General features: G+C 33.8%; 1 protein-coding gene across 1 annotated transcript; it reads left to right on the top strand.

Annotated features, from left to right (window-relative positions):
• The first annotated feature begins 73 nt into the window (after positions 1-73).
• LOC124360645 (ATP synthase subunit O, mitochondrial) lies at positions 74-26,432 on the top strand. The gene is made up of 6 exons (XM_046814452.1): positions 74-213; positions 295-339; positions 10,878-10,988; positions 17,893-18,025; positions 22,775-22,887; positions 26,111-26,432. Exons 1-6 carry the CDS (start codon positions 187-189, stop codon positions 26,288-26,290), a joined length of 609 nt encoding a protein of 202 aa, XP_046670408.1. The 5' UTR covers positions 74-186; the 3' UTR covers positions 26,291-26,432.
• The last annotated feature ends 526 nt before the right edge of the window (positions 26,433-26,958 follow it).

Here is a 26,958-nt window from a genome sequence, read left to right as displayed (position 1 = left end):
AGAGCTAACAATTTAAGAAAAAAATGATGTTTTCAAATCAGCTGTATAATCAAAGTTGTAATTTTTTTTAGCAGACTGGGCCACTAGTGCAGACTCCCGAAAATTTATTCATCCTTGTAAAGTTTTGCTTGACCTCAAACGGTCTCTTTCCACTGTTATTAATTTATTAATTAATATTTTCAGAAAATGGCAACAAACCCTCTTCATATTATTGTAAGTTGCACAAAATAAATACATAATGTTATAAATGTGTAATATGAACATTTCTATCATTCATACATTTCTTTATTTCAGGTCAGATCCCTCTCAACCTCATCTGTAAAACAGCAGTTGATTAAGGTAGGGAATTTGACAAAATATTTTATAATAATTTGTGTTATTGTGATATTATTTTTCGTGTTTGACCTTTTTCAACCTGTAAAGCTATTGATAAGAAGTTAAAAATAAAGAATTCAATAAAATTATAAGTTTTTGATCTAGCTTGTAAGGTTCTAAAAAGGCTAATATTTTATGGCTGAGCCTACTCCAGTTTTATTATTAATTTTGTACCTTTTATAGATAGACTGGTTACTGTATTTAAATATTTTTTAATAATGGCAGGTGAATTGTGTATAAATATAATTTGGTAATTATGAATTTAATGGCCGACCCGGCAAGATACGAGTTTCAGAGTTTCACGTTATTAACCTATTGCTATTGTCCTTCTGAACAGAGCAATATAAGATTTCAATGGGTGTAAATGACAATTAAAAAAGTTCCATAACTTTAAAAGTGTAACCACTAATTTTTTTTGCCCAGACTAATATTTCATTGTTTTACGGACGTCATATGGTCTTGTTATGATCGTAGGTCAACCCCGTATTGGTTGCTGCCGACATCAGTGGTTACGCCATCTTGGATACTTAAAATAACATTAATATTGAAATCAGGGAAATTTGACCAAATTCAAAGACATTTTTGTTAATTTAGACCTAAGAATAAAAGTTTGTATCAGCCTAACCCAAGTGCCTCTGGCCATCTGTGTGGGCTGCCCCACACTGATGGCGACATATGAAAAAACCCTCAAGGTAGTACCTATCAGTAAAAATTAAAATTTTAAATGATCTGAACATGGATGCCTCTAGCCATTACTGCGTTATAGGAAAGGCAACTTAATAAAACACAAATATTGCAAATTCACCTAACCATAACTTCCTAGTATCTTCAAGAAAAGTAGTTCCACTTTGAATATTCTAAAATTTGTTATTTTTAATTCAATACCCTAAAACCTTACGTTGTTTTGTTCAGAAGGACAATTGAAAATAATGCATTCAAATTGAATCATATTTTCAAAAAGGTATCTTCTGATCACATATTAATAGCTTTTCTTGATTTAAAAATAACACACAATGAACTTATACTCTCACTCTGACAATAACAACTTAACAATACTTAACAATAAATGAATAACAAGTATTGCATGACACATTTAACTATTACTCTGCTAGAACATTTTCATGCAACTTAAATATAACATTAACAAAATAAATAACAACTAATTAAATTACAGAAAGTAGTGATTATGCAGTGGAATAATAAATAAGTATTAAGATTTGTGAAATAATGTTACAATAGTGAAAAATCACAAACATCATCTCCAACTGATATTAAGGGGAAAAAAACTCTATCACTCATTACTGTTGCAGTCTCTTTTTAAGGTGTGCGATGCTGTCATAAAACATATCACCATCGGAAGGAATGCTGTTTCCACGCCTATGAAGTCGAGCAATAGGACCGTGGTAGCTGTAATTGTTTGAGTGGTGGCAGGTTGAAAACATATTCCTGGATCTGGTTCCAGCAGGCACCAAGAGGGATATCCTACTCAGAAGCTCTGGTGAATCGATCGCCCCGTTGATAAGCTTGTGCAGGAAAATAATATCAAACATTCTGCTTCTGCACTCCAGCGTAGGCAGAAGAAATTCCTGCTCAAGTGTGGGGACAGAGACCTCCCGATAGGCTGCACCTCTCCGGACTCCTTGAAGTCTGCAAAATTTGTTTTGAATACTTTGTAGTTTGTGAATATGAGATGCGTAATGAAGGGACCAAACAAGAGTACAATATTCCAGATTAGGCCGAACTAAAGCCTTATACAAGAGCAGTAGTGTCTCGTCACCGAACGTCCCTCTAGACATTCGAAAAATGAATCCTAGCATTTTGTTTGCCTTCAAGGATACCGCATCAATGTGTGCATCGGGTGACAAATTTGTAGTCAAACTTACTCCAAGGTCGTTTATCGAGGTCACTCGCTTGATGTCGCCGGATACAGTGTAATTGAAAGCAACAGGATTCTTCAGACGACAGAAGGTGATTGTAAGACATTTGGTTGAGTTAATGACCATCTTATTATCATCGCACCACTCAGCAATTAGGTTCAGATCACGTTGAAGATTGAGGACAGTCATCACGAGAGTAAATTTCTTTGAATATCTTGAGGTCATCTGCGGAGAGGAGATATTCCGATGATAGGTGGCTGATGATGTCGTTGACAAACAAGTTGAATATTATGATCACATAATAATAGCTTTTTCTTGATTTAAAAATAACACACAATGAACTTATACTCCCACTCTGAAAAACCACAATTGTTGATTAAAAAGGAATACGCCTAAGTTAGTTTTCTAATATTTGAACTGCTCATGTAATCCGCAGTCAATCGTAGTAAAACTTTAAATTATTAAAAAATAAAGTTATTTGTGATTTCCACTCCCTAAAACTATATATATTATATATATTTTTTTTTTCTTTAGGAGGACATATTATTAAGTTATTGATGTCTAGCAATATCGATATCAATATTTATAATGAATCGATCTGTATGTCCTTTATCAAACTGTAACCAAACAATTTTTTTTATTCTAGTCAAAAGTGCCTAGTGTCAAGACAATATTAGCAATGTATGTGCAATGATTTTAAGATGTCATATTTATTATATATGGTGAAACAAAGCCTCTTAGTGAAACAAAACCACAGCTAAAGAACTTTTTATTTTCTTAAACATATACCAATTTTTATCAAATTAACGACCAACAAAATATTACAGTGTTTTTATGTTTTAACCTAGAATGAGTAATCACTGAATATCTGACAAGGAAGGTTGTTGTTCAGTTAAAATTTTTGGATATCTGGTGCATTTTAAAGTACTTTATTTCATTACTTTTGTTCACATAACATTTACCAATTGCTTTAAAACTTTCATGGTTGCAAATAGGAAAAACCAATTTACTCATAATAACTGTTTTGCTAAGTTTTTATCCTGCTGGCCAACTTGAGCGCCTTGGAATCTGGCAGGTATGCAAGTGATGGCTGCAGTCTAATAAACGTCCAACACTCAAATGATCGATATTCATGATTTATTGAATCATCAATATTCATGGTTAAAGGATCCTTTTAACACAAATAAAACATATACATAACCATTGTAATTGCTGCCATTACAGATGGGCTTTATTAGTGTCAGTAACAGGTTAAAGTGGTAACCTATTATCGGGATACTCTTATTTCAATAACAGTTGGACTGAATGATTTGGTGTTCTCATAACGACTTTCTGGTTTTAGGTTATTCAGTAATCAGTAACAGCCGAGACCATTTCGTGCAATGTGACTAGGAATGGATTTATTACACTATGGAATGTTATTATGCGATATAAGTACATTTTTTTCAGCTTACCAAAGGTGCTGTAGTGCTCCCTTGCTATTGCAGGGTCAAGTCAAAGAGCAGGTGTTCAGCAGTTTCCTCCTGCTCGTCACACATTACCTCGGAGAATGCAGACTCTGTGAAGATGCTTCCAATCTTAGGTGACCATGTAGGACCATTCTGCTCTCTATCAGATCTGGATTCAGCCTCCACCTTCTGTCATGTTTAGCGTGAACCCAGTCCCACTTTGTGACAGCCCTAAAGGATTAACACCTAGGAATACCACAGAACGGTTGAGGTCCCGTCATGTTAGATGCTGAGCCCAAGATCAGCTCTTTCATTCGAGAGATTTTCTGGTTTTCTCATGACCAGGAACCCAACAAGCAGTTACATTGTTGATTCTGTCAAGGGAAGAAACTATTTGATAGCACTCCAAGACAAGTTTGGAGTTGAACACACAAGAGTTTTAACACCTTTAATACTGCCTGGCTATTTGTGAAAATGCTAATTGTCTTACTCTCATATCACATACAAAGATTCTGGTATAAGACCATCTGCTCCCTACATGATCTCACTCCCTAATTCCAGTGCCTGTGCCACTTCTTGTTTCAGAGCCATTAGTAAACCATTCTAGCTCTGCTGGTGGAAGAGGCTTCCTTACCTCCGACCAATCCTCCCTAGAAGGTATAACAATCCTAAAGGTTTTGTCAAAGTAAAATATTTGTGGTACCTGATCAGAGATCATAGGCAGAGCATTCCCCTGAATCAGGATGTTAATTCAGCAGTACCCCCTGTTACAGCCCGAGGCCAGCCAAAGTCCCACCTACTGAAGACAGTAGGCATTCCTCCTGGCTATAGCTTAAATCAGGGCTGCCCAACCTACGGCCCGCGGGCCGTATTCGGCTCGCGAGTTAGTTTTATGTGGCCCGCCTTGTTGCCAAAACAACCAAATTTGTTTACAAGCATTTGAAATATTAAATAAATACAAATTTTGAGAACCAAGCAGTCCAGCCGATTTCACGTAGAACGAGCCGTATTCATTTGGTGGAGTATGAGTGTTGAAAGAAGTAAAGTAGTTGCAGACAGATTTCACTGACTACGGTGGTGGGTGCCGGCTGGCGAATAGAGCGCGCGCGTAAAGCACGGCACAGCGCGCGGTGCGGTGACGTAACCCCTACCCAACTCAGTTGTTTGGGGTTCCAAATCCCCTGGGATGTTGGCCCGCCTGGCCATAAAGGCTTTACAATGTGTCCCTTGGGTAAAAAAGGTTGGGCACCCCTGGCCTAAATGACAATGTCCAAGGGGCGAGATTGAAACAACAGTCTAGAGTTGCTCCGAGCGCACTTGGATAAGCCCCAGTGATAACAAGGCAAGCCATCCTTTGGATGCTAGGCAGACTAGCTACCACCATCTTGTCCTCTGTTTTTGACCACCAGACAACAACAGACCTGCGCCAAATATTAGTGCAGGTCTAACCATGGAGACACAAAGCCAATACAAAAGGTTAGTTCCGTGAGTCGATTTGTAAAACAGATTGTAAACTGAAATCCGCTCAAGAATAAAGGCCTTATTTATTTTATTTAAAAGCCTCGGTCTCCAAGACTTACTTATCATACATCTGCATTGCATCAGACTATTTCCCTCTGGCGATAACCCTTTCTAGATGAGGTCCCCAGTTCAGAACCCTATCAAGAATTAAGCCCAGGTACTTGACCGGATTTTAACTTAACAGAAGAGCCTCAATAAGAATGGACCAATACCCTCCAACTGATGCCATCTTGTAAAGGCAACCACAGCAGCCTTGGTGGGGTTGACACTAAGGCCCATCCCATTACACCTGTTTCCCATTTTTAGAGGAGCATTGGTTAGTTCCGTGACTATTGTGTTGAACTTGCCACTCACAAGAATCACAATGTCATTTCCATACCCCAGTGCAAAGACATCACTGTTGTTCAAAGACACAAGCAGGTCGTCCACAACTAGGTTTCACAGAAGAGGAAAAACCTTGGGAACAGCTCCTTGTAGCCCTTGCACTGATGTTCGCTCCCACAAGAGTAGTAGTAACCACTCTGTCTGTGAGTAGGGCTCTAATCCAGCTACTTATTTGACAATCAATACCATTTGTTTGAATCCATTTGTTACAGTTTGGATTCTGGAGGGACCAAGTCCACAGTTGATGAAATGGATGGATTGGTGAGGAATGTGCCCTTTAAGACAGTTGCTCTGCTCAGGGTACACTCTATGACCTGGCTTACAGCCAGGCCTACCTTAAATTCTGGCTTTTGACTGTATCAACTATGACGACCTGCTTGTAAATTGGATCATTATGGGTTATGCAACACACCTCTCAGTTTCTTTTGTTCATATTTGAAAAACAGAAGACAGAGAGTCTGTCTGGGTGCCCTGTGGTCAGAGGAGGCTATAGCTGAATATGACGTCCCACAGAAGAGAAATTAGAACAATTGCTTAAAAAAATAAACTAGTTGTCGACCATTATTTAGACAGTTTGAGGTATTGACGCTAACAGGAAAATATATGAATTAATAAAGCCATAAAGTTAGTGTGTGATAGTCTTGCCTTATATAATGAGTTTACTTCCACCCACTACTTTAATAAAAGGAACAATACAAAATTGCAGTATCCCCACCATAATCTCTCCTTATTTGAAAAAAGCCCATCATATCATGCCTTTAAAAATTTTTAACAAAATACCTCCCCATATCGCTTGCCTTAATCAAATACAATTAAAGTTAAAGGTTGTAAAGGATAAGTTGGTGAAGGAGGCACTCCTTGGATGAAGAAATTTACGTCCAGCTGTATTTATTGGTAACTGTTGTCACTGCTACTCATTGATCAACTATATTTACGCAGTGTGTAACACATTTAACAAAAAGAAAAAACATTTATCTTTTTAATGTAATTTTTTGGCATTTTACTATTGTTACTGTAAAGTACTAGTAGTATTGGTTAAGTTTGCTTAGATTATTTTCAAATTTTAGTACTGTTACTTGTACCTACATCTAAATCAACAAGGCTTATGTTGTAAAATAGTAGGAATTTATGATTAGGTAAATTTACAAAATTTCTTTGCACTCTCAACTTTTTTTCCCAGCCCACATTAATGACCAGATACATTTGTATTCAGAATATCTAGAATTTTGATCAGTTACATACTCTCGCAAGAGATGCTCTTTGTTCTTCATTAGATTGTGGGGGACCTCAGAATGTGCTGCTTCAGCATATTTTGTTGACCGAAAGCATTTGTGTTGGCCCAATATAAACTACTCTTAACAAAAAAACTCTTGAATATTTTTTTGTATAGGTCTAAATAGCCTTGAATTTTCTATTATTGTTATTTTACATAACATCAGACGGCAATAAATAACAAACGGACAATAACAAATTTGGAAGATGGCTGATGAAAGCAACAATCTATAAAAAGATGTGTCACGACCACAAGACTGATCATGCCATGGTGAGAATGAGAATGAGAATATCTTTATTTACAATCTTTGAGATTATAAACAGTGTCATTAAATACATTAACATCAGGAAAAGGTTTTTTGAAGATACTCTTCCAGCGTGTAGAATGGCCGGTCTAAGAAGCCATTGATGTAGTGCTATCTTGAGTTCCTTTCCTCTTTTGGACAGCAGGTGAGGTGGTAGGAGATTGTGGAGCTTCATTCCCATATATGATGGTTTTCGCTCATAAAGCCTCAGACGATGTACAGGAAGGCTGTAGAGGTGTACATTTCTGGTGTTGTAGTGGTGTACATCATTGGTCCTTGGAAGATTCTCCCCATCAGCGTACATTATTACTTCTTGAATGTAAAGCGAAATGACAGTGAGAATCCTCAGAGACTTGAATGCCTCTCTACAGCTCTCCAGAGGTTGTAGTCCCGCCAGTGTTCTAATACATTTCTTTTGTATGATAAGTATCCGTTGGAGATTTGAAGCAGTAGTTCCACCCCAGGCAGCAAGACCATAGCGCAGGTGAGACTCAAAAAGGGAAAAGTAAGTTATTTTTGCTGTTTCAAGGCTACTGAGAGAAAGAATTTGCTTGATGACAAAGTGACCAGTGTTGAGTTTTTTTACTAAGATTGTTGACGTGATTAATCCAATTTAGTTCGGTATCCACTGTTACTCCAAGGAATTTTAAATGATCTTCAATACTGACATCTGGAATGGTTTGGGACTTCTGATGCTCTCCTTCCAAAAGCGATCTGGTTAGTCTTTGATGGATTTACTACAAGGTCATTTCCATAGCAATATTGGATGGCCATGTTGAGAGCTGTATAAGATGAGACCGCAAGGCCATCTGCTGAACGTTGGGTCAGAAATAAGGTAGTGTCGTCCGCATACATTAGAGGTGTGCAGTAGTTTCCTAGGTGTTGGGGTAGATCATTGGTAAAGAGAATGAAAATCACTGGTCCTAATACGGAACCTTGTGGCACACCTCTCAGCACTGGAAGGACTTTTGATCTCACTGCCTTTGTGATACCATTTGATGAGTGGTAGAGCTCTACTAGTTGGGTACGACCCTTTAAGTAGCTCTCAAACCAATTATTTGCTGTCCCTTTGATTCCAAGCAATTCCAATTTCTTCAGTTGTGGCTGAGGCAATCAAACGCCTTACTTAAATCAAGAAACAAAGCTGTGGTCAATTTTCCCTCTTCAATGCTGTCTGTCACTGATTCAATTAGTTTGATCAATGCCGTTGTAGTTGACTTCCCTTTTGTAAATCCATGTTGGTTTTCATTTAAGAGATTGTGCTGAGCGCAATGGTCCAGGAGTCTTTGAAGAACAATTCTTTCACATAATTTTGAAAAATGTTGAAATCAGTGAAATTGGTCTGTAGTTGTTTGCATCATGTTTGCACCCACTTTTAAATTTAGGGAATACTTTCGAAATTTTTAATTTTGAGGGGAATTGACCCTCTTTAAAAGATTTGTTGAATATGGCAACCAATGGGGGGGCTAGTTCGTCAGCACAAAATTTTAATACTTTGGAAGAAATTTCATCAATACCGGCTGAATTTTTGAATTTGAGGTTTTTATTTTTGCATAGTGCAAAATAGAAAAATGAAATGGTGTGCTCGTCACGTGAAAAGTAGGCCCACTTTTAATGTTTTACAACTTCGTTATTTGTTACACATAGACCTTACAGTTTAAGTTTAGGTCAGGCTCAGATAAATCCAATTAAGTAATAATTTTGAAAAAATTCTTTTTGTTTTTATAGGCTATCGTCATTTTATATTGATTAGCACATTTATAATAAAATTTAAAATAAATTTTTTGTAAATATTGAATAAAAGCATGAAATTTTATTATTAATTTTGATTTCTATAAGATCCAGTCCGTCTTTATTTATTGGCTGAGTGATAGCAAAGCGTATTGGTTTATAGGACTGACTAAAGTTTTTCTTCGGTCTGACTTTCTGTCCGCTTAATTTCTATATGAGCAACATTGAGTTCAATAATGGTCCATACTAGTTATCATTATACAATATTTTTATAAAAGTACAACTTTTGTGTTATACCAAAACATATTTCTTAATATATCATGATAGCTTAAAATAAGCAAATATGTATATTAGTAAAACATTTTACAACTATATACTATACTGAAACTTGTTAAAAAAGTTTTGATGGGACCAAAAACAGAATGTTTAAACTGGTCAATAAATATAATGTTTTACATATTATCCCAACTATTTCATATTAAAATTATTACAAATGTAGGTTTTAGTGAATTAATAATGTATTTTATTGTACTGTAGACACCGGGTTTTAAACCCAGGTTATTTGAACCTCCGGATTATCTCACTTGGTTCCAGTGCGATTATAAATATTTAATTAGGATGGATTTTTTTAAATAATGTGGTACAATTATAAGCTTTCCATAAATATAAACATTTATATAGTTTGATACATAGTTTTGAGTTTTACAAGTGGCTGGAGAGTAAATTAAAAAAGCAATGTGCCATCCAACAAACTGTATACCCTACCTGGCCACGGTTCCAGAGTATCAAAATGGTGTTAACTTTGAAATAAGTTTATTGTAAACAAGTCGAGTTGAAACAGTCTAAATTTTATTGTAAAATGAAGACAAACAGTCTGATATTGACAGTGCAAGAAACAAATACTTATTCACAAACAAGGATAGTGAACACTTTATTCTTGCCGTTTGTTTAATCCTTGTGAAAGGAGGGTATATTAGATTAGATTACAGAGGGGGGGGGGGATATAGGACTCTTAGTTCCCAATGTGTCAATGTAAGGTTATTGCACACTATAAATTCCGTAGTAGGGTTCGGCTATCCCTGTACCTTCAACAAAATCCAAGAGCTTCTTCTCAATGCTGACATTGAATTCAAACACTAATGCATGTAATCCATTAGTGACCTGGTAGAAGAGTGTAGCCCTACTGACTTAATAATAAGTGCAAGACGGTCAGAAATGATAGCACCCAAGTGACTGGGTATAGAGCAATAGTGTCAGGCAATGAGGGAGGACAGGACCGTATCCTCACCTTCATAGGTAGACAGCAACAGGCCTCCAAGAAACACTCTTCACATTAAAATGTACTGATCCTCAATAAGGTCGACACACCATGTTCTGCACCCAACTTAAGTTTTAACTAACAATAACCCAGTCACTAAAATATCAGACAACAAGTCTTTGTTCTGAATTCCAACCGTCTCTTAACAGGTAGAGTCCAATATTCACTAGATAATGCTTCAAATATCTGAAAACAGGTGGCTTACAGTTGTTAAATTACTAATGTTACTCCTGTAATATCAGTATAGGCAATATCTGCACAGCCAAGCTCATAAATGGTAGTGGGTCACTGTAGAAATGCTCTACAGAAGACAACATTTTTATTCAGGTGATCAGTCCAAATTTACCCAATTAAATGCAAATTCAGCTGAATTGAACATTACAATACTTTTCTGTTCAAATTCTCTTACTGAGTTTCAAAAATATGAGACGTTCAATCAAAATTTTAAATTACAATGTAATTATATATATGTATATTATCTTCAGACATAAAGGAATTGTTATTGTCTGTATAATACTTTGTTCTTCCAGTTCTAGTTAAAAACCGCCTGTAAATTATACTCTAATTGAATTATAAAAGTATGATTTTACCTTACTCTCTTTTTTATCACTCTGAGTCACTTTTAAAAGTATTTCTGTGATTTCAGCCTCCAATTCAAATTTTTGGACTAGAAGGGCGATATGCAACTGCACTTTATTCAGCCGCAACAAAGTTGAAACAGCTGGAAACTGTTGAATCAGAGCTAATTAAATTTCAGGTAAGTACTTTATTGATTGAATACATATGTAAACGTAATATAGCCTATTATAGACACTTATTCTAGATAACATTTTATCATCCACAACATTTAACTATTGAGCATAATAACTCATGATAGTTTCAGTATGCTTGGATAAACTAAGTAAAATACTCAGCCTGTATATAATGTGATCCTAAAAATTATAATTGTGGCTAAAAGTATTTAAAATGTAAGGTCAGTTTATATTTCATGAGAATGTAAATCAGTAAAAATCTGTAGCATAATACTGTGTTACCTTCAGAGGAATGAAAATGGTAGAAATGTGATGGGAGGTTTCGTAAAATACGTCCTTGCAAAACCAGTTGTCTTAAGGGCTGAACCTATTTGTTGAACTCCCTTTTTATTACCTTCTATTACCATTAAAACATTATCATCCTGAGAATCTGGTAAGTTACATGAGGAGCATATTCTTTCTTATAATAAGCTTTAACTCGACATTAAATTAAACTTATTATATAATTTTTAAATAAATGTAATTCTATAATTATTTAAATTTAAGTGGAAAATTACTTTTTATTTAAATGAAATGTACTTTGTTGTTCCTAATAATAATACCCCTCACAAGAATTGAACATTTGTTTTCTTATTTTTATACTGCCTTATTATTTTACTTCACGTGATCTGAGCTTAACTTTGGATACTATCTGGAGGTAAGTTTTTCTTTTTTCACCAGAAGTGCGAGGAAGCCCACATTGATATAAATTAAAATACAATAGAGTTTCACTAATCTGGCAGATAACAAACGACGGTGTAGCCAGATTAGTAAAAATGTTGGATTATTGGAAATCCATGAATAAAAAGGCTTAAGATTTACAAAACATGTTTTTTATTACGCTGAACACTATTCAAAATTATTATTACAGTACTCATGTATTAAATTTAAATGAAAGGCATTAAAACATTTTCATGAAACTTTCTTTATACGTATGTAATAATTGGCTTTTATCAATGATGTATCACACTAGAATTAACATAACCTTAACTTATGGTGCAGTAGGTCTATTGCATTGAAGTAAAAATCTTTTTGATTTTCTTTTGTTTCTTGGCTTGAAAAGACGCTTTTAATACTTTCTCTTGAAGTCTCTTTAAAACAAGACTATCACTAGCAGATACATCATTTTCTTCTGCATTTCACAGAAGTTGCAAAGGCATTCATTGCAGTATTTTGCGGTAAAAGCGGTTAAAATAAACCACTCTCATTTGCATTATAGACTTGATCGGGAGTTAAGTCTAGTTCCTCATTGATTTGCTTAAACTTTTCCTTGAATTTTTTGACTACAGCAACATCACATGATAGTTTTTTCCCGTTGTACTTAACAACTGAATTCTAAAACACTTTTTTTCAACCACTATTTTTTCTAACCATCCTTCCTTTGCTTTAAATTAGGTTTTCTCCATTATTTCCTCATAGAATACCTTTGCCTTTTCTTTAAGAATCTCCCCTGAAATTGGGGTATTTTTGTTTCCTTCTTGAAAATGTATGCTATGTTCAACCTGAGAAAATTCCCCCTTTTCAATGTTTTCCTTGCACTTTTCACATCATCATTGCTTTTGTAACAAATCTTTTCACTGTTGCTCCATATGTCACGTATCTTTACGCGACCGACACCATATTAACACATTAAAGGACAAAAGCGATTGATATAAATAATAATAAATCGTGTCAGTTGACATGCCTGCTATTGCAGTCATGGCGGAGATACCGTATATTGTCATGACTACTTAGCAGTCAAAATTTAAAAAATAATATTAACTAAACTAATTAATTTTCTAAATGTAACAAAGCGTTGAGTGATCAAGCAAAATTAATTCATATAAACAGTTGTAATTTTGGGCAAACATTACCCTCAGCAAATAGTTGTTTACAAGTAGGTGGTTGCCCTTTCATAACCTAAGTGTTGCAGTCGTAATCCACATGTTGTCTGTGACTGTATGGAATGCTTATGCTGTGGAAATGGATAAAAATAACGGTGATTTATTTAAAACAGTAACTGAGGTTTTAGATTTACCAAATGAAAGTTATATAGATTGTAGAAGTGATGTTGTGGATTTACTTGAATTTGATTTTGAACAAGAAAGTGAGGTTGAAAGTGTTAGAAATGAAAGTTTAGTAAGTGACCACAACTTTGAGACTGTAAGTATTCTTATTCAAAATGTTTTAAATAATAAAGAGTCAGATAGTGAAAACAATAATGTGTCAGCAGTTTCAAGTAAAACAACACCTTACGTAGATAGACCTAGAGCAATCCTCAGAGGAAGAGGTGGTAGTAGATATGAACCAACCATCTACCTCAAAAAGAACTAAACCTCTACCTTTGGTTTGGTTGAATGATGAAAGGTCTATTCCAGATTTTGAACTTGACAATGCTTTAAGTGGTGTACAATTAGAATTACCTGATAATGTAACCCCTTCCGATGTTTTTAATCAGCTGTAAAGTGATGAGATTTACAACACGATTTGTCAATCAGAAAATAACTATGGCATTATGATGGACAATCGTTCTCATCCACATACAAAAGGTCGAAGAATGAAGGATTTCAAGCAAGTAACTGTTAATGAGTTGAAAATATTTGTTAGACTTCTAAGAGGTCAACTTGAATTTTGCCGTTTAAGAAATTTTTTCTACGGGCTCTGATATATTTCCACCCATATTCTCTTATAGAATGAGTGGAAGGCGGTTTGAGCAAATATTACGTTGCTCAAACTGTAGCAGTTGAGCTGCTACAGTTGTTTAACAACCAGTGATAATAACCAGTTGTTTCAGCTGTTGTTAATCAACTCCTGAAGAAGTGAGTGATAAAGATGATCGACTGATTAGAATTAGTCCGTTGTTGAACAAATTACTTGAGAGTTTTCAAAAAGCTTACTCACCAAGTGAACTACTCACCAAGTGAAGCATTGTCTCTAGATGAAAGCTTGTTATTTAGAGGTAGACTTTTCTTCCGTGTTTATATAAAGAACAAACAAATCTAAATACGGCATCAAGTTTTATGAGCTATGTAATACTAATGGATATGTCTTGAACGTTGAGATTTATAAGGGCTAAACAGATGACATAACCAGTGGCAATAAAACTGAGTATTTTGTTTTACGACTTCTACAACCCTTCTTAGATAAAGGTCACTATGTGTACATGGATAATTATTACAATAGTATTTCACTTTCAAAGGCCCTTCTTTCGAGAAAAACACACAGCACTGGAACTCTTTGTTGGAATCAAAAGAACAACCCAGAAGATATAGTTTAAAAAAAGTGAACACATTTGGGCGAGATATGAAGATGTGTGTGTGTTGAAATGGCGCAACAAAAGAGAGGTTCTCGAAATAACAATAGGTTATCAATCTAAAATGGTACCTCATCAAAATCGCTATGGTGTTGAACAAGTAAAACCAGTCAAAATAAGTAAATACAATTAGTTTATGTCTGGCATTGATCGCATCGATCAAATGGGATTGTATTATTCTTACCCAAGGAAAAGTACACAGTGGTACAAGAAAGTAATGTTTCATTTGTTAGATATAACAAACAACAGTTACACACAACAGTTTTTATATTTACATAGAACATTCCCAATCTACAACTACTTTTCTTGAATTCAGAGAGACTTATAAAAGATCATATAAGACTTCCTAATGACCTTACTCACGGCATCGTAACACTGTTGCATCTAAGAAGAAGATTATTCAAATTCCAGCTTCTGTTCATCAACCAAGTCATTCACACGATATTGAAACAATTCTGCCACCAGATAATTGGAAATGGTCAACAGCCTACTACCTGAGATGTTGTCAGTGTTACAAAAACAATAAGACTAAGAAACAGATTGGCATTCTTAGTAACAATGTTGCTTCTTTTGACAGCCAAACTACAAACTATAAAATTCTTTTCAAGTTGTAGTCTAAAACGTTGTAATTTGTATCTTAAGAGTTTAATACTTATTTGCTGTTTTATATTTACTCATTTCTCGTACTGTATTTACTTGACATTGTAACAATAAAATCTGTTATTTAGTTACAAACATAGTGACTGCTTTAGCAGTCATGATCCATTTATTAAATTTAGATGTGGAGAGTCATGAGTGTTATAGCAGTCATACTTTTTTTCCTTCCTAGTATATCTCCTTATTACTAGTAGTCAGGGCATGTTAATTTTATTTTTCCAGTTTAGGGACGAGATATGACAGTGTCTCTTTGGAGGTGGTTAAAGGTCATGTTGCTTTAGCAGTCAGGCATTTTGGAGGGAATTCAAGGATTTGAATAGGCGTTACAGCAGTCACTCACCAAGACTGCTTTAGCAGTCATGAACGTCAATGTGTTCTTTTACGAAGTTATCAAGCTTATCGCCTTTATCAAGTTTCTTTAAAATCTCGTTCTTCTGAAGCAGAGTTAGAGTTTTATGTTTTTGTTTACTGTCTTGAAATATAAATTAAGCACAAACTACAACGCTAAGCAGAGTAGAAATAACACGGATAACCACTAACACTGTTAACGTGAACAGCGGGTAAACAACTGAGTGATCGTAGGTTGTGTGTTAACACAGTTTTCAGTAACATGTCTCAACTTTAATCCTCCACCCCACGCCTGTCAAAATACGCCGGATTACTGGAGTGCCGAACTAGCGCAGTGCCAGATTACAGAGGGTATACTGTAATAATAAAATTAAAATGCCTTTATTCATTCGAGTTGATAAAGAACGAGAAACTTCTTCTTTTGACCTCCCTTGTCAGTCTGTAAAAGTGAAGCTCCCGGTCATGGCGAGTGCTTCACTGTGAAATCTCAACCCGTTATGTTAGTCTCTCACTTAGGTACTGAGAGGTTCCTGAGGGAAAGAACCTTGTGGATCATGCAGCTAGTAAGTATCCTACATATGGTTTCCACAGGTAGTGTATTTAAGGTTTCTCTATAACCAGATACGTTAGCGAATCGTCCAAGATTGAAAATGAACTGTAATGGCACTGTTCTGGAGTTCCTGTATTCGCTCAGTGTCACCTCTTAAAATGCTATTGCCATATGCAGGATAGCAATAAAAAAGCACTGATAGAATCAGTGAATGTATGGACTGTAGTTTACTGTCTCTTGCAGTAGATTCTAAAACCTGTAAAGGCCCTTGAGCCTGTGTAAAGCACACTGGATACCGTACATAATATGAAAGTGAGTTTGCTGTCCAACATAAGTCCAAGAGTTTTGATCTTTTCACAGACTGCCAAACTCTCTCCACCTAGCATAATCCTTACACCACTCTCGTTAAGGGCCTCTAGTAAGGCACATGGTGTAGAACCATGCACTTACCAACATTGAGAGTCAGTCCATTGATAACCTACCATTCAACAATTCACTCTATGTCTAATTCATCTGATCAGTGGCTGTTTCCATCTGACAAAACTAATAAGAGATAAGCTGTTGGGAGTCATCTGTATATAAATCAGCAGTGAAACTCAGCAAACAAACTGGAAATTTAGCTGTGAACAAGTTTTACAGAGTTGGCCCCAGACAACTACCTTGTGGAACACCTCTTTTCATCATCAACTGTCCAAATATTTCACTTCCCAGCCTGACAATCTGCAGTCTGTCCTACAAGTAATGACTTCATGTAACGTTGGTTATCCATGTAATTGACCTACAAGTAATGACCATGTTATCCATGTAATTGAACTATATATGTGTAATTATACATATATAGTTCCCTAGCACAACAACATACCCCTTGTCTTTTGCATCCAGCATATCACCTATCATACTGGTAAGAACAGTGCTGGCAATATGATATTTTTGTATAACCAGACTGTAACAATGTAAATATTCTAGCATTGTTTTAACAAAATCCATCACCTGTCAAACAACTATATTTTCCTAAATCTTGGACATAGTTGGTAGGATGGAAATAGGTCTTATGTGTTCAGGAGCAGCTTCTTCCACCTTGAAGTTGGATGTGAGATTAACGTCACTTTCACATTCAGATATAATTTCACATTTCTTTAGAGAATCCCAAAACTCTGGGTTTTTTGTTGAGGACAATTTATTATTCCACTCTCTTGCTAATCTGTGTGCTTCCCAGTTTTCGTTCATCCTTGCTTTCCAGTATTAGTTACGTAATCTGTATATCTGGGTTCTTCTAGCACGCTTTCCTTTCAATTACTTTTTTTGGCATGCAAAAGGCGCTTTTTCATCATATTCTCTTTTTATATTCAAACTGATGGCTTGTTCATTGTCATTTACATTTTTCAATTCACAAATGTCTTGCCACTTTACGTGTGCAATACGGCTAACAGATGGCCAGCAGCATTTTCGATTAGTACTTTCCCAACCTCATATCACGTTCCAGGTCATACAACTTTTCCAATGTTAGATTACGCTGGTCGATCTGACATGTGATCTGAGATCAGGAAAGTAGCGATCAGAAATGCCCTTGGTCATCAGTGTGGGATTCAGTGGTGCCTTTGGTACCACCCTGCACTTCTGGCGATAAAAGAAAAACATCCCTCACTATACCACTAAAAATTTCAGTTCAGATCACGTGAGTGCTCGTTAATTTTGAATATGTGTTTTTACCTTATATATTCTAAATAGTAGATAGGGACTGAATGGCCTCCTTCTCGTTGACATTGTCGACATCTCTTCCTCTTGGGAGGCAGAAAACAAGAATTGATTTTCATAATTACATGTAATTTTCACAGAAAGTCAAGTAAAGTTTGTTTTTTTTAATAATGTAGTTTTTTAGGTTCCTAGTAAGAAAAACTCTTCCAAAAATAATGGCCTCAGGATAATACCACATTTATAATCACGAACACTCAAAGACCATTCCTTTTATAGGCAAAGTTATATAGAAAATAACCTTAATAATAATCATAATTTGTTTGTAAAGGGAACATTGAAGACTGACAAGAAGTTAAATGAATTCATCAACGACCCTTCTCTGAAACGACCATTGAAAGTTGAAGCCTTGAAGCAGGTTGCATCAACTATGAAGATGTCACCACCAACTGCTAATTTGGTTGGTAAGTAGGATTAGTCAAATTGTGTTTCATTTATCACATAATCAGGTATTTGGTCTTTATCCTCACTATAAACAAAATCTTATCTGCTATACAGATTATAACTTCATACAAAAAGTTATAATCTGTATAATAGACTATTACAATAAGAATATTTCATTTTATAACAACTCATTGTTTATATTAGTTAAACAAACCTGACTGAAGAATTGTATGCTCATTTTTATTTTATAACAATATATATATATATATATATATATATATATATATATATATATATATATATACATTTGTTTTTTCACTATCCTGAACAAAACACTGTGTCCAAGTATCCTTGTGGTGTATCTGACAGTAGTAAAATACTCAGCTTTCTGTTATACTAGTAGCTGCAAAAGGTAGTTCCGTTCTAAATATCTCAATTGGTCAAACAGCAAGCTCAAAAAAAAAAAAAAACCAGTAAAAAGGAAATGCAGTTTGGAAATGTCAAGGATTAAAATTATGAAAATAATAGCAAAGATCTTAAGCATATTGAAAACAAGATTTACAGTCTCACTACATAAGAAAACTTTAGACGATGAGACTTTGCTTACAGCATAATTTGAAAATACGCTGCTTTACGAAAACAGTTTCCTCAAACAGTTACTATACGACTTAAAGATATCAGAACCTTAGAATGTACTGGATCTGGGGGACAGACTTAAAGCTGGTGAAGAAATGTTTGATGAATTAACACACATAACAACAATAGCCTAACAGAAGATTTGCCTTTTTCAAAAACTAAGCTGGAGAAAGAACACAGCCTTTAAAAAAAATTAATGAAATAAGGTACCAAAGGAAAGGTACATTGCTGAATCTGAAAATACCCATGGATTGTGTAAAATACTACACAATGTTATATCAGCATTTAAAGTCAGGTACAAAATTAAAGGTATTTAATTGCTGAAACTTAATATACTCATGCATTGTCTAAAATACTATAATTATAATGCTATCCTGGCACATAGGAAGAGAAGTAATACCAATGACAGCTATTTTATTTATGAATCTGAATGTACTCATGTATTGTGTCAAATACTATAATTATGTTATCTTGGGATGTTCAAGTGAAGTAATACCAACGATCTACATATAATTACAACTACCTGAAAGTTATATTTGAATGATAAAAATGTGTTTTACTGTAATTGTTTATTTATTATGTCTGCAGTATTTCTCTGATATATATCCAATAATCCAGCATATTTGATAACTCGGTATGCCTCAAGTCCTGTATGTGCTAGATTAACTGAAGTTTACTGTAATTATAATGTTATCCTTGCATGTTCAAGTGAAGTAATACCAATGAAAGGTATTTTATTGCTGAATGTGAATTGTATATCGATGGAATGTGTAAAATTTGCTTCAATAGGAAAATGACATTTAATGTTTTTAATTAATAAATTGTTTTAAAACATTATCACATGTATAGGAGGGAGTTATCCAATTGATAAGTGTAGTACGAGGGCCGTTGTTTTTTTTTTAACCTCTGATTTTACGCCATGGTAGCTAGACAAGTGGCAGGTCAGCGGTGTGGATCTTCCCCACTACAACATTTTCATTGCTGAGTTCGAGTCACCAGTTTGTGCTGAGCTGCAGTTGCCACCTCTATTGATTCTCCCAGCAAATATGAATTGAGGAGTGTTATTAATTTCCTGCAAGCAGAAGAGAATGGTGCATCAGAAATCCATTGGAGAATGTTCCGTGTTTACCAAGAAAACATTATGAGTGATGGTGTTGTGCCTGAATGGTATTGAAAGTTTAAAGATGGCCAAACTGATGTACATGATGAAGAAGGTTAAGGACGCAAGTATGTCACTACAGACGGCCTTGTTGAACGAGTCCATAAAGTGCTTAGAGAAAACCATAGATTACATTACAATAAGTGCCTTTTTTTTGGGAATTTCCTGAAATCTAGAGATCTTCTCTTTACTTTATTGTAATAGAACATTTAGACTACAAAAAGATTTGTGCTTGCTGAGTGCCAAAGATGTTTGATTGACACCAAAAAAAAAATGGCACAATGGCTTCAGCTTTGACATTCTTTGAATTAATTCATGAATTTGATTTCAAACAAGAAAAAAAACAAGTCTTAAGAATGTCGTAGGTGGTTGGTCGACAAATGCAGACATATTGTGACCTGTATTCTGTAGTTCAATTTTAATAATTAGTGTAGTGTTTAGTTTTTTATTAAGTGCATGTTTTAGAGTTAGTGAAGTTGACATACAATATGGTGGTTGTGATTTCTGACTTAGGCGTGTCACAACGCTCTGGTATGATTTGTTTATTTTAGCCTAGTTTGTAATTATGTGTTAGGTTATTTACCTGAAGAAGAGATCAGATTGCAGATCTCGAAACGTAGTGTTACTGATTTTTTGTTTCACTGAACGATGGCAAATGTCCGTAAAAATCCTGTTTCCTTCAGTACTCTGTCACTAATACGGTTGGATAGCGACTTAGCGGAGAAACGTCCTAACATCAAAATGGCCAAGATAGCAGCCCCTAGCGGCTACAGAATGAAACAATCTACTTTCTGGATAGTCCTTTTATGTTAATTGATAAATTACCTTTTTAGTTTTACTGTTGATTTTTCTTCTAATTCGATTAATTTTTCTATTGTTAGTAAATGAATTATACAATCTTATAATTTTGCAAGTATTACAATTTGTCTTAAACGTACAACTGGGTTGACATTTCAATATTTGTTTTCTTTTTCTAAATTTTGAGTGTCAATAGGTGGCAGTATATAATACTAACTTTTAGACGCAGCTATGCACACCATTTCCAGTTGAACGATTGAACAGCACAGGCATATCCTTTTTCAATGACATACTAAACACTCCTGTCATAAGTAATGGTCACTGGAAGATATTGCAATCTCCTGATACCTTTTTGAATAATTGGACTATAAGTTTAACAAACAGTATTTTAAGGCCCTAAAGTTGGAGAGTGAAACATTTTTTATAAGTACCAATAAAATAAATCGAGTAATACTCAATATCTACAACATTCCATAACATTTGATAGAATAGCGCCAATGATTTCAGTAACACTTGACATATTTTAGGCCTGTGTGGAATAGTCCATATTTTATAAATTTACATAATGTCCTATGATGATTTTAAAACAGAAATAGGAAGGATCAAGTATAAAGATGCTTGGAGCAATTGGAATTTGTTTTAATTAAATTATGAAGATTTTTTTAATAATCACACAATTTTGCAATAAATCAAATGCAAATTTTCATTGGAAAATTATGTGTGATTATTATTAGTTTCATTGAATTTAAGTATCAAGTAGATATAATACCAGTGTTTACGGTAAAGATCAGAGGTTAAGCAAGATTGAGACTGACTCTTATTATTCAGATTTTGCCCATAGAAGTAATTCTGGTTCAAATAAATTATATTTCCAGTGTTTGTAATCTACTTTGGTATAAATAATTTACGATTACTTTAAATTCCCTAATGAAATGCATTAGGCATGCATTTTGTGGGGCCACCCAGCTAGCTGTCTTTGCTTTGTTCTCTTGCTATTAGTTCTTCAAAGGTATGAATATCTTGAAGCCTGAAACTGTAAACTCTGCTCTTGTTTCCTATCTCTGTTTACTATATCATCCTATTCTCTTGGTTCAGTCTAGGAAAGTATATACATTTTTACGTAATAAATCAGTATTGTATACCTTCAGTGCAAAATGGACCCACTGCTCTGTTGATGGCTTTCTGTCATAAAAAATTGCACTTTGTATCTGGTGCATTGCTTTGTGGTACCATTCACAATGGTCTTGGGTTCTCTGTGCTTGATTTTGTCCTCAAATTAAAGCCACAGAGCTAATGGTTCATTTAGTCATATTAGTGCCCAGCCTCTCAGTTTTTGTTCCTACAGCTGCTATAAATATGCCATCCCACAATGTCAAAGGAGACTAATTTTGAATACCCAAACCAAATTTTAATTCTCAACTGTTGCCATGTATTTTATTAAAATTCAGATAATAGTACAGTCATAACTGTTTGCAGCACACTTTGACAGATTGTATTTTGTTCATGTAAATACAAAATTCTGGAATTATAATTCTATAATGAGTAGTATTTTGGGATAATATGTTTATGTATTATTCTGATATCGAAGCAATATCCATACCAAATTTCATTTAAATCTGTCCTCTTTATTTTTTGTGAATGAGTATCAAACATCCAAAAATCATATCTTCACAAACTTTCGCATTGTAATATTAATAGGATATTTACAAGTTACATTTCAGCCAATTAGCCAGTTAGCTAATTCAAAGTTTTATTTTGTGTTTTTCATATATTCATATTAAGCCTGAAAATGAAGTAATACATTATTTTTGTATTAAGTTATTCATGTATTTGTTATGCATGTTTTTATTTATTAATTATATACCTAATACAAACTCACTTTTTAATTACTAAGTAAGTGTATATACATTTATGTACTGAATAAAGATAGTCTGACTATAGATTATTGTGTAAATAAAACTCTAGCCCAAGCCAATGGTAATGGCCATGGGCCATTGAATCCTAATAATTTAATTGTGGGAATCAATGGCATCTCTGCCAGTGAAAATGAATATCAAGTTTAATTTCTGTCTGGATACTTACTTAACTAGAAATTCTAATATCCAGATATATTTGTGTCTCAAAAGGTTTTTGTCACCCTAAAACAACGTAAATATAAAATTATTTGTTGTCACAGGATTGTTGGCAGAGAATGGCAGGTTAAAAAATCTAAATGCTATAATCAACTCATTCAAAGCAATCATGTCTGCACACCGTGGTGAGATTCCGTGCGAAGTGACGACAGCCAAGGTAACAATTTATTTATTGTACTACACAGTATTCAGTTAAGAATAAGGGTTTGTCAAGTGTCAATATAGAACTGTCAGATTAAACTATACAATGCAATACACATGTTTACTTTATAAAGTTACTCAAACATCATAAACCAGAAAATTGGAGGAAATATTAATTTTATATGTAGCAATCACATGTTTGGTAGGATAATTATATAAAAATTGGAAGAGTTGTAAGAATATAATACATTTGAGCAATATTCAGAATACTAGACAGTCTTAGAACAGTTTTCTAATAACCAAATCATAATGTAAGAAGTAACGTAGTGTTGAAGTACTATTTAGACTTTTGATCATAAACACACTCGTCTACTTCTCTGATAATTGTCACGTAAAATAAGATAACCATCACAAGCAACACTAGCTTAGATTCCAAATAACTTTTTCAGTTTATTCCATACTGACGTACAGATCCTTTTACACTTTATTTGATGTTAATGTTAATAATGATTTATTAGCAAATTATCATAAAAAAACTGGGTTACTATTTGAAATTGCTATTATAGTAACAACCAAGTAATTTCTGTTATAAATCAGCTGATCTCTACCAAAAGACAAAATGTGTACTGCTCTTGACTTGTGCAAGTTTACCTTTAAGTAGTCGTGCTCGCTTATGAAATTACAGACTTCATTTAAACAAGTTCTGTTGAAATTGTAATGAAATTATTCAAATAGTTGGTTTTTAGTACATTTTTATAACTACAGGTATACTGGTTTTTTTGTTATTTGACTTTAAACATATTCAACTAATGCCATTTTGTTAATATTAAATAAAACAACACAAATGTTTTTTTTTTATTTCTATTATCTATTTAAACATATGTGCCAAATTATATTTATTTAGCTTAACCCTTTGAGTGCCACGGCATATTTTCCAAGTCATCACGCATAAATTGCCGGAGCATTTCCTTCTGTTTTGCAAGCGTGTGTGAAAAAAACTATATTAAAAAAACTATTCAACCGATTTGAATAATTTTTTTTTAGTTTGTGTGTTTATAAAACAAGGTATTTTTTCCATATAATATTATAATTTTATTTTTATTTACACAAAAAGAATATAGGTTATAGCAAAAAATCTAAAAAATGAAAAAAATAAATTTTCAAGTTTGAACTAAAATTTTATTTATACAATATTTTTTTAAATTTTTTTTAGGCTATACCATATGAAAGAGCATGAAAAACTGAACAAAAATCATGCATAATATGGTGTGTTACAGTAATATTTAACCAGATACTGCAATATATACAAAATACAACAAAAAGCAATTTTTGTTCAAGTTTGTCAAAAGTTTAGAAACAATATTATTATAACTATCCTATTTCACTCAACGAAGTAAGACGACTGTAAAATACTAATTATATAAAAAGTATATAAAAATATACACAGGCGTACAATATAACCTTACTTCACCTAAAATCAATAGTTTGATTGGAACTTGCGTTTTTACTTCATCACCAATCCAACAATAAAATATACGTCACTAAACACGAAAAAAGAAGTTTATAAATGCATTGTAAGTTTTACTGAAACACAATTGCAGAATAGTAATAACAACAGTTTTTAGCATTAAACACACGAAACTAGCACAATGTAAACACACAACAAACGAAAACTGTGTAGTTAATGGCAAACAAGTAGCAGCTGACCAACTATTGCGTCATCTGTTTTTTTTCTGATGGCAATAACTACAAGGGGGCGGTGAACAATAAAAAATCAATCACAATTGATTGTTCGAAACTTATAGATTGCCGTGTGAAATAAGTTATTTGTCAAAACAAAAATGAATTATATGTGATATTAATTAAATACAAATCGTCTATTGGGTAGATTGCCGGCAATTTATGCACATTTAACAACATCTACTATGTAGACGCTGCGGCACTCAAAGGGTTAGTAGTTTTTAGAGATATTACATTTTTATACAAAATGGCGGCTAGCATCTAAACAAGAAATTTCTCGAACTATGTTTATACGACTTTTAGGTTTGAAATTATGAGTAATATCAGCCACAGAAGTTTGTGACATTCTTTTGTGAACACCCTATATATATGTATAATTTCAATAAACATTGAATCACAAAAAGTATATTTATATATATATATATATTAGAATATAAATTTATTTTTTATTCGTTTATGTTTATTTATTTTTATATAAGCATACAGAGGGTCTTGGTAATTCACCAATAATATTCAAAGGGGTGATAGGGCAGATAGTGACAAGCCTAAATAATAAAAACATGCCTCTAATTAAAGCCGCTTAGTTTTCAAAATATTGATATTTTTAAGCACAGAAATGGCTATTTTAGGCGAATATCACCTACTACTGCTAAAAAAAGTAGAATAATTTTTAAAACACAAAACCGTGGATAAATAAGGGGAAGGAAGGAAAAAACACTTAAGAAGCTTTTAAGCATAGCTTTTGGTTGTGAATAAAACTTGTCTACGCTAAAGGTAATGCCATTTTCCTGAAGGAGATATCTGGGGAGTTAATACATCTTCTTATATAGTAAACTTAGAAGTTGTAATAAAGTTTGCCTAGCTAACTTTGTAAGCTGGACAAGAAACAGAACATTTCACTGAGATCCCTTGTCCAGTCCAGTGTGAGTCAGTACTCTCATATTATCCAGAATTATTTGAAGACTTAATTTTGATTCCTCAAACAGAAGAAGACATTCAGCAACAACAAAAGAACTTGATCAAATAAGTCTGTAGTGTTTACTAACCAGCTTCTGTTAACAGAAAATTAAGGAACAGATATTTTTGTTATTTATTACTATATTAATCAGTCTTCACATTCATCAGCAATGTCTTCTACTTATATTTATATAACTACTACAAGAAAATGTGGTACAATAATGAAAGAATATAAACCATGGTATTCTTATAAAAATGTTTATCACAAAAACATCAGCCAGACTAAAAAACTTCTTTTTCTCTAAAATAAATTATTTATAGTGTTGTTGTGGGCAAAATAAATAACACAGAAACCTTCAAAATTGGTTTCAGCCATTTTCATTATATTTTGTAGTGTTAGGCAAGCACTGGTTGTTATTTATTAGATTTTATTTTTTGGTTTAGTAGTTACATGAATTTTTTTTATGTAATAGTATACTAAAATCTTTGAAGACAATTAATAGTCTGTTTTATTTTAATTAATCCTTCAAATGTTTTTTCAGCCTTTGGATGATGCAACCAAACAGGAGCTCCAAGCAGCGTTGAAATCTTTTGCCAAGAAGGGAGAGAACATACTTCTGCAAACAAAGGTTGACCCCAATATTATTGGAGGCATGATTGTCAGTATTGGCGACAAGTATGTGGACATGAGCATTGCAAGCAAGATTAAGAAATTACTCTGAGATTATTCAATCTGCAGCTTAAAACATACCGACTATCATATATTGTAGTAGAAGTCAGGTAACTGTACATACATTACTCCTTCTGCCATTTTCTCTTGAACAGTAATTGAAGTTTATTGTCAATAAACCTTACACATTTAAATTGTAATGTATTTTATTTTTGCACTACCCAAATTACTAAAGTTGATATTTAAATCTTATTAAGGTGTATAATAACATTACTAATTTCTTATTTGTATTTAAATTTTTAAAATGTGTATTTAAAAAAAGGTGATATGTACTATGTACTAACTACATAAACTGAACCTATAGTTTTCTAACTGTAATCAACTCTGGAATCAGGACTTGCTGAAAACCAGCAAAAATATAAAATACTAAATATGAAAATGTGTCATTGGTAATAGTTAACTGATTTTACACAAGATGTTTTGCATTTCCTCCAATCATGAGCCCCAGAATCCATATAATATAAATTTTGGATGGGCTTATGCAATATAATGCGAGTTTTGAACACAATAACTGCTGTAGTTTTTAAAATATTGCAGACCAAACCTAGTATAAAGACAGTACTTGCACAAAAGCTTGGATGAGTTTGTTAGTCAGTCTTAACCAATAAAACATTTTCAAGACTGCAGCCATTGGCATACAAGCAAAAATGTTAATATATA

This window comes from Homalodisca vitripennis, chromosome 4 (assembly GCF_021130785.1).
Source record: "Homalodisca vitripennis isolate AUS2020 chromosome 4, UT_GWSS_2.1, whole genome shotgun sequence".
Lineage (NCBI taxonomy): Eukaryota > Metazoa > Arthropoda > Insecta > Hemiptera > Cicadellidae > Homalodisca > Homalodisca vitripennis.
The sequence above is the reverse complement of the archived record's forward strand: the minus strand, read 5'-3'. Positions and strand labels throughout refer to the sequence as shown.

Bases quoted from the DNA above. Each gene is read 5' to 3' on its own strand.
- LOC124360645 (XM_046814452.1), top strand. From the start codon at position 187: ATGGCAACAAACCCTCTTCATATTATT. The intron at 10,989-17,892 runs GTAAGTACTTTA...TTGTTTGTAAAG, and splicing joins CAGAGCTAATTAAATTTCAG to GGAACATTGAAGACTGACAA. The intron at 18,026-22,774 runs GTAAGTAGGATT...TTGTTGTCACAG, and splicing joins ACCAACTGCTAATTTGGTTG to GATTGTTGGCAGAGAATGGC.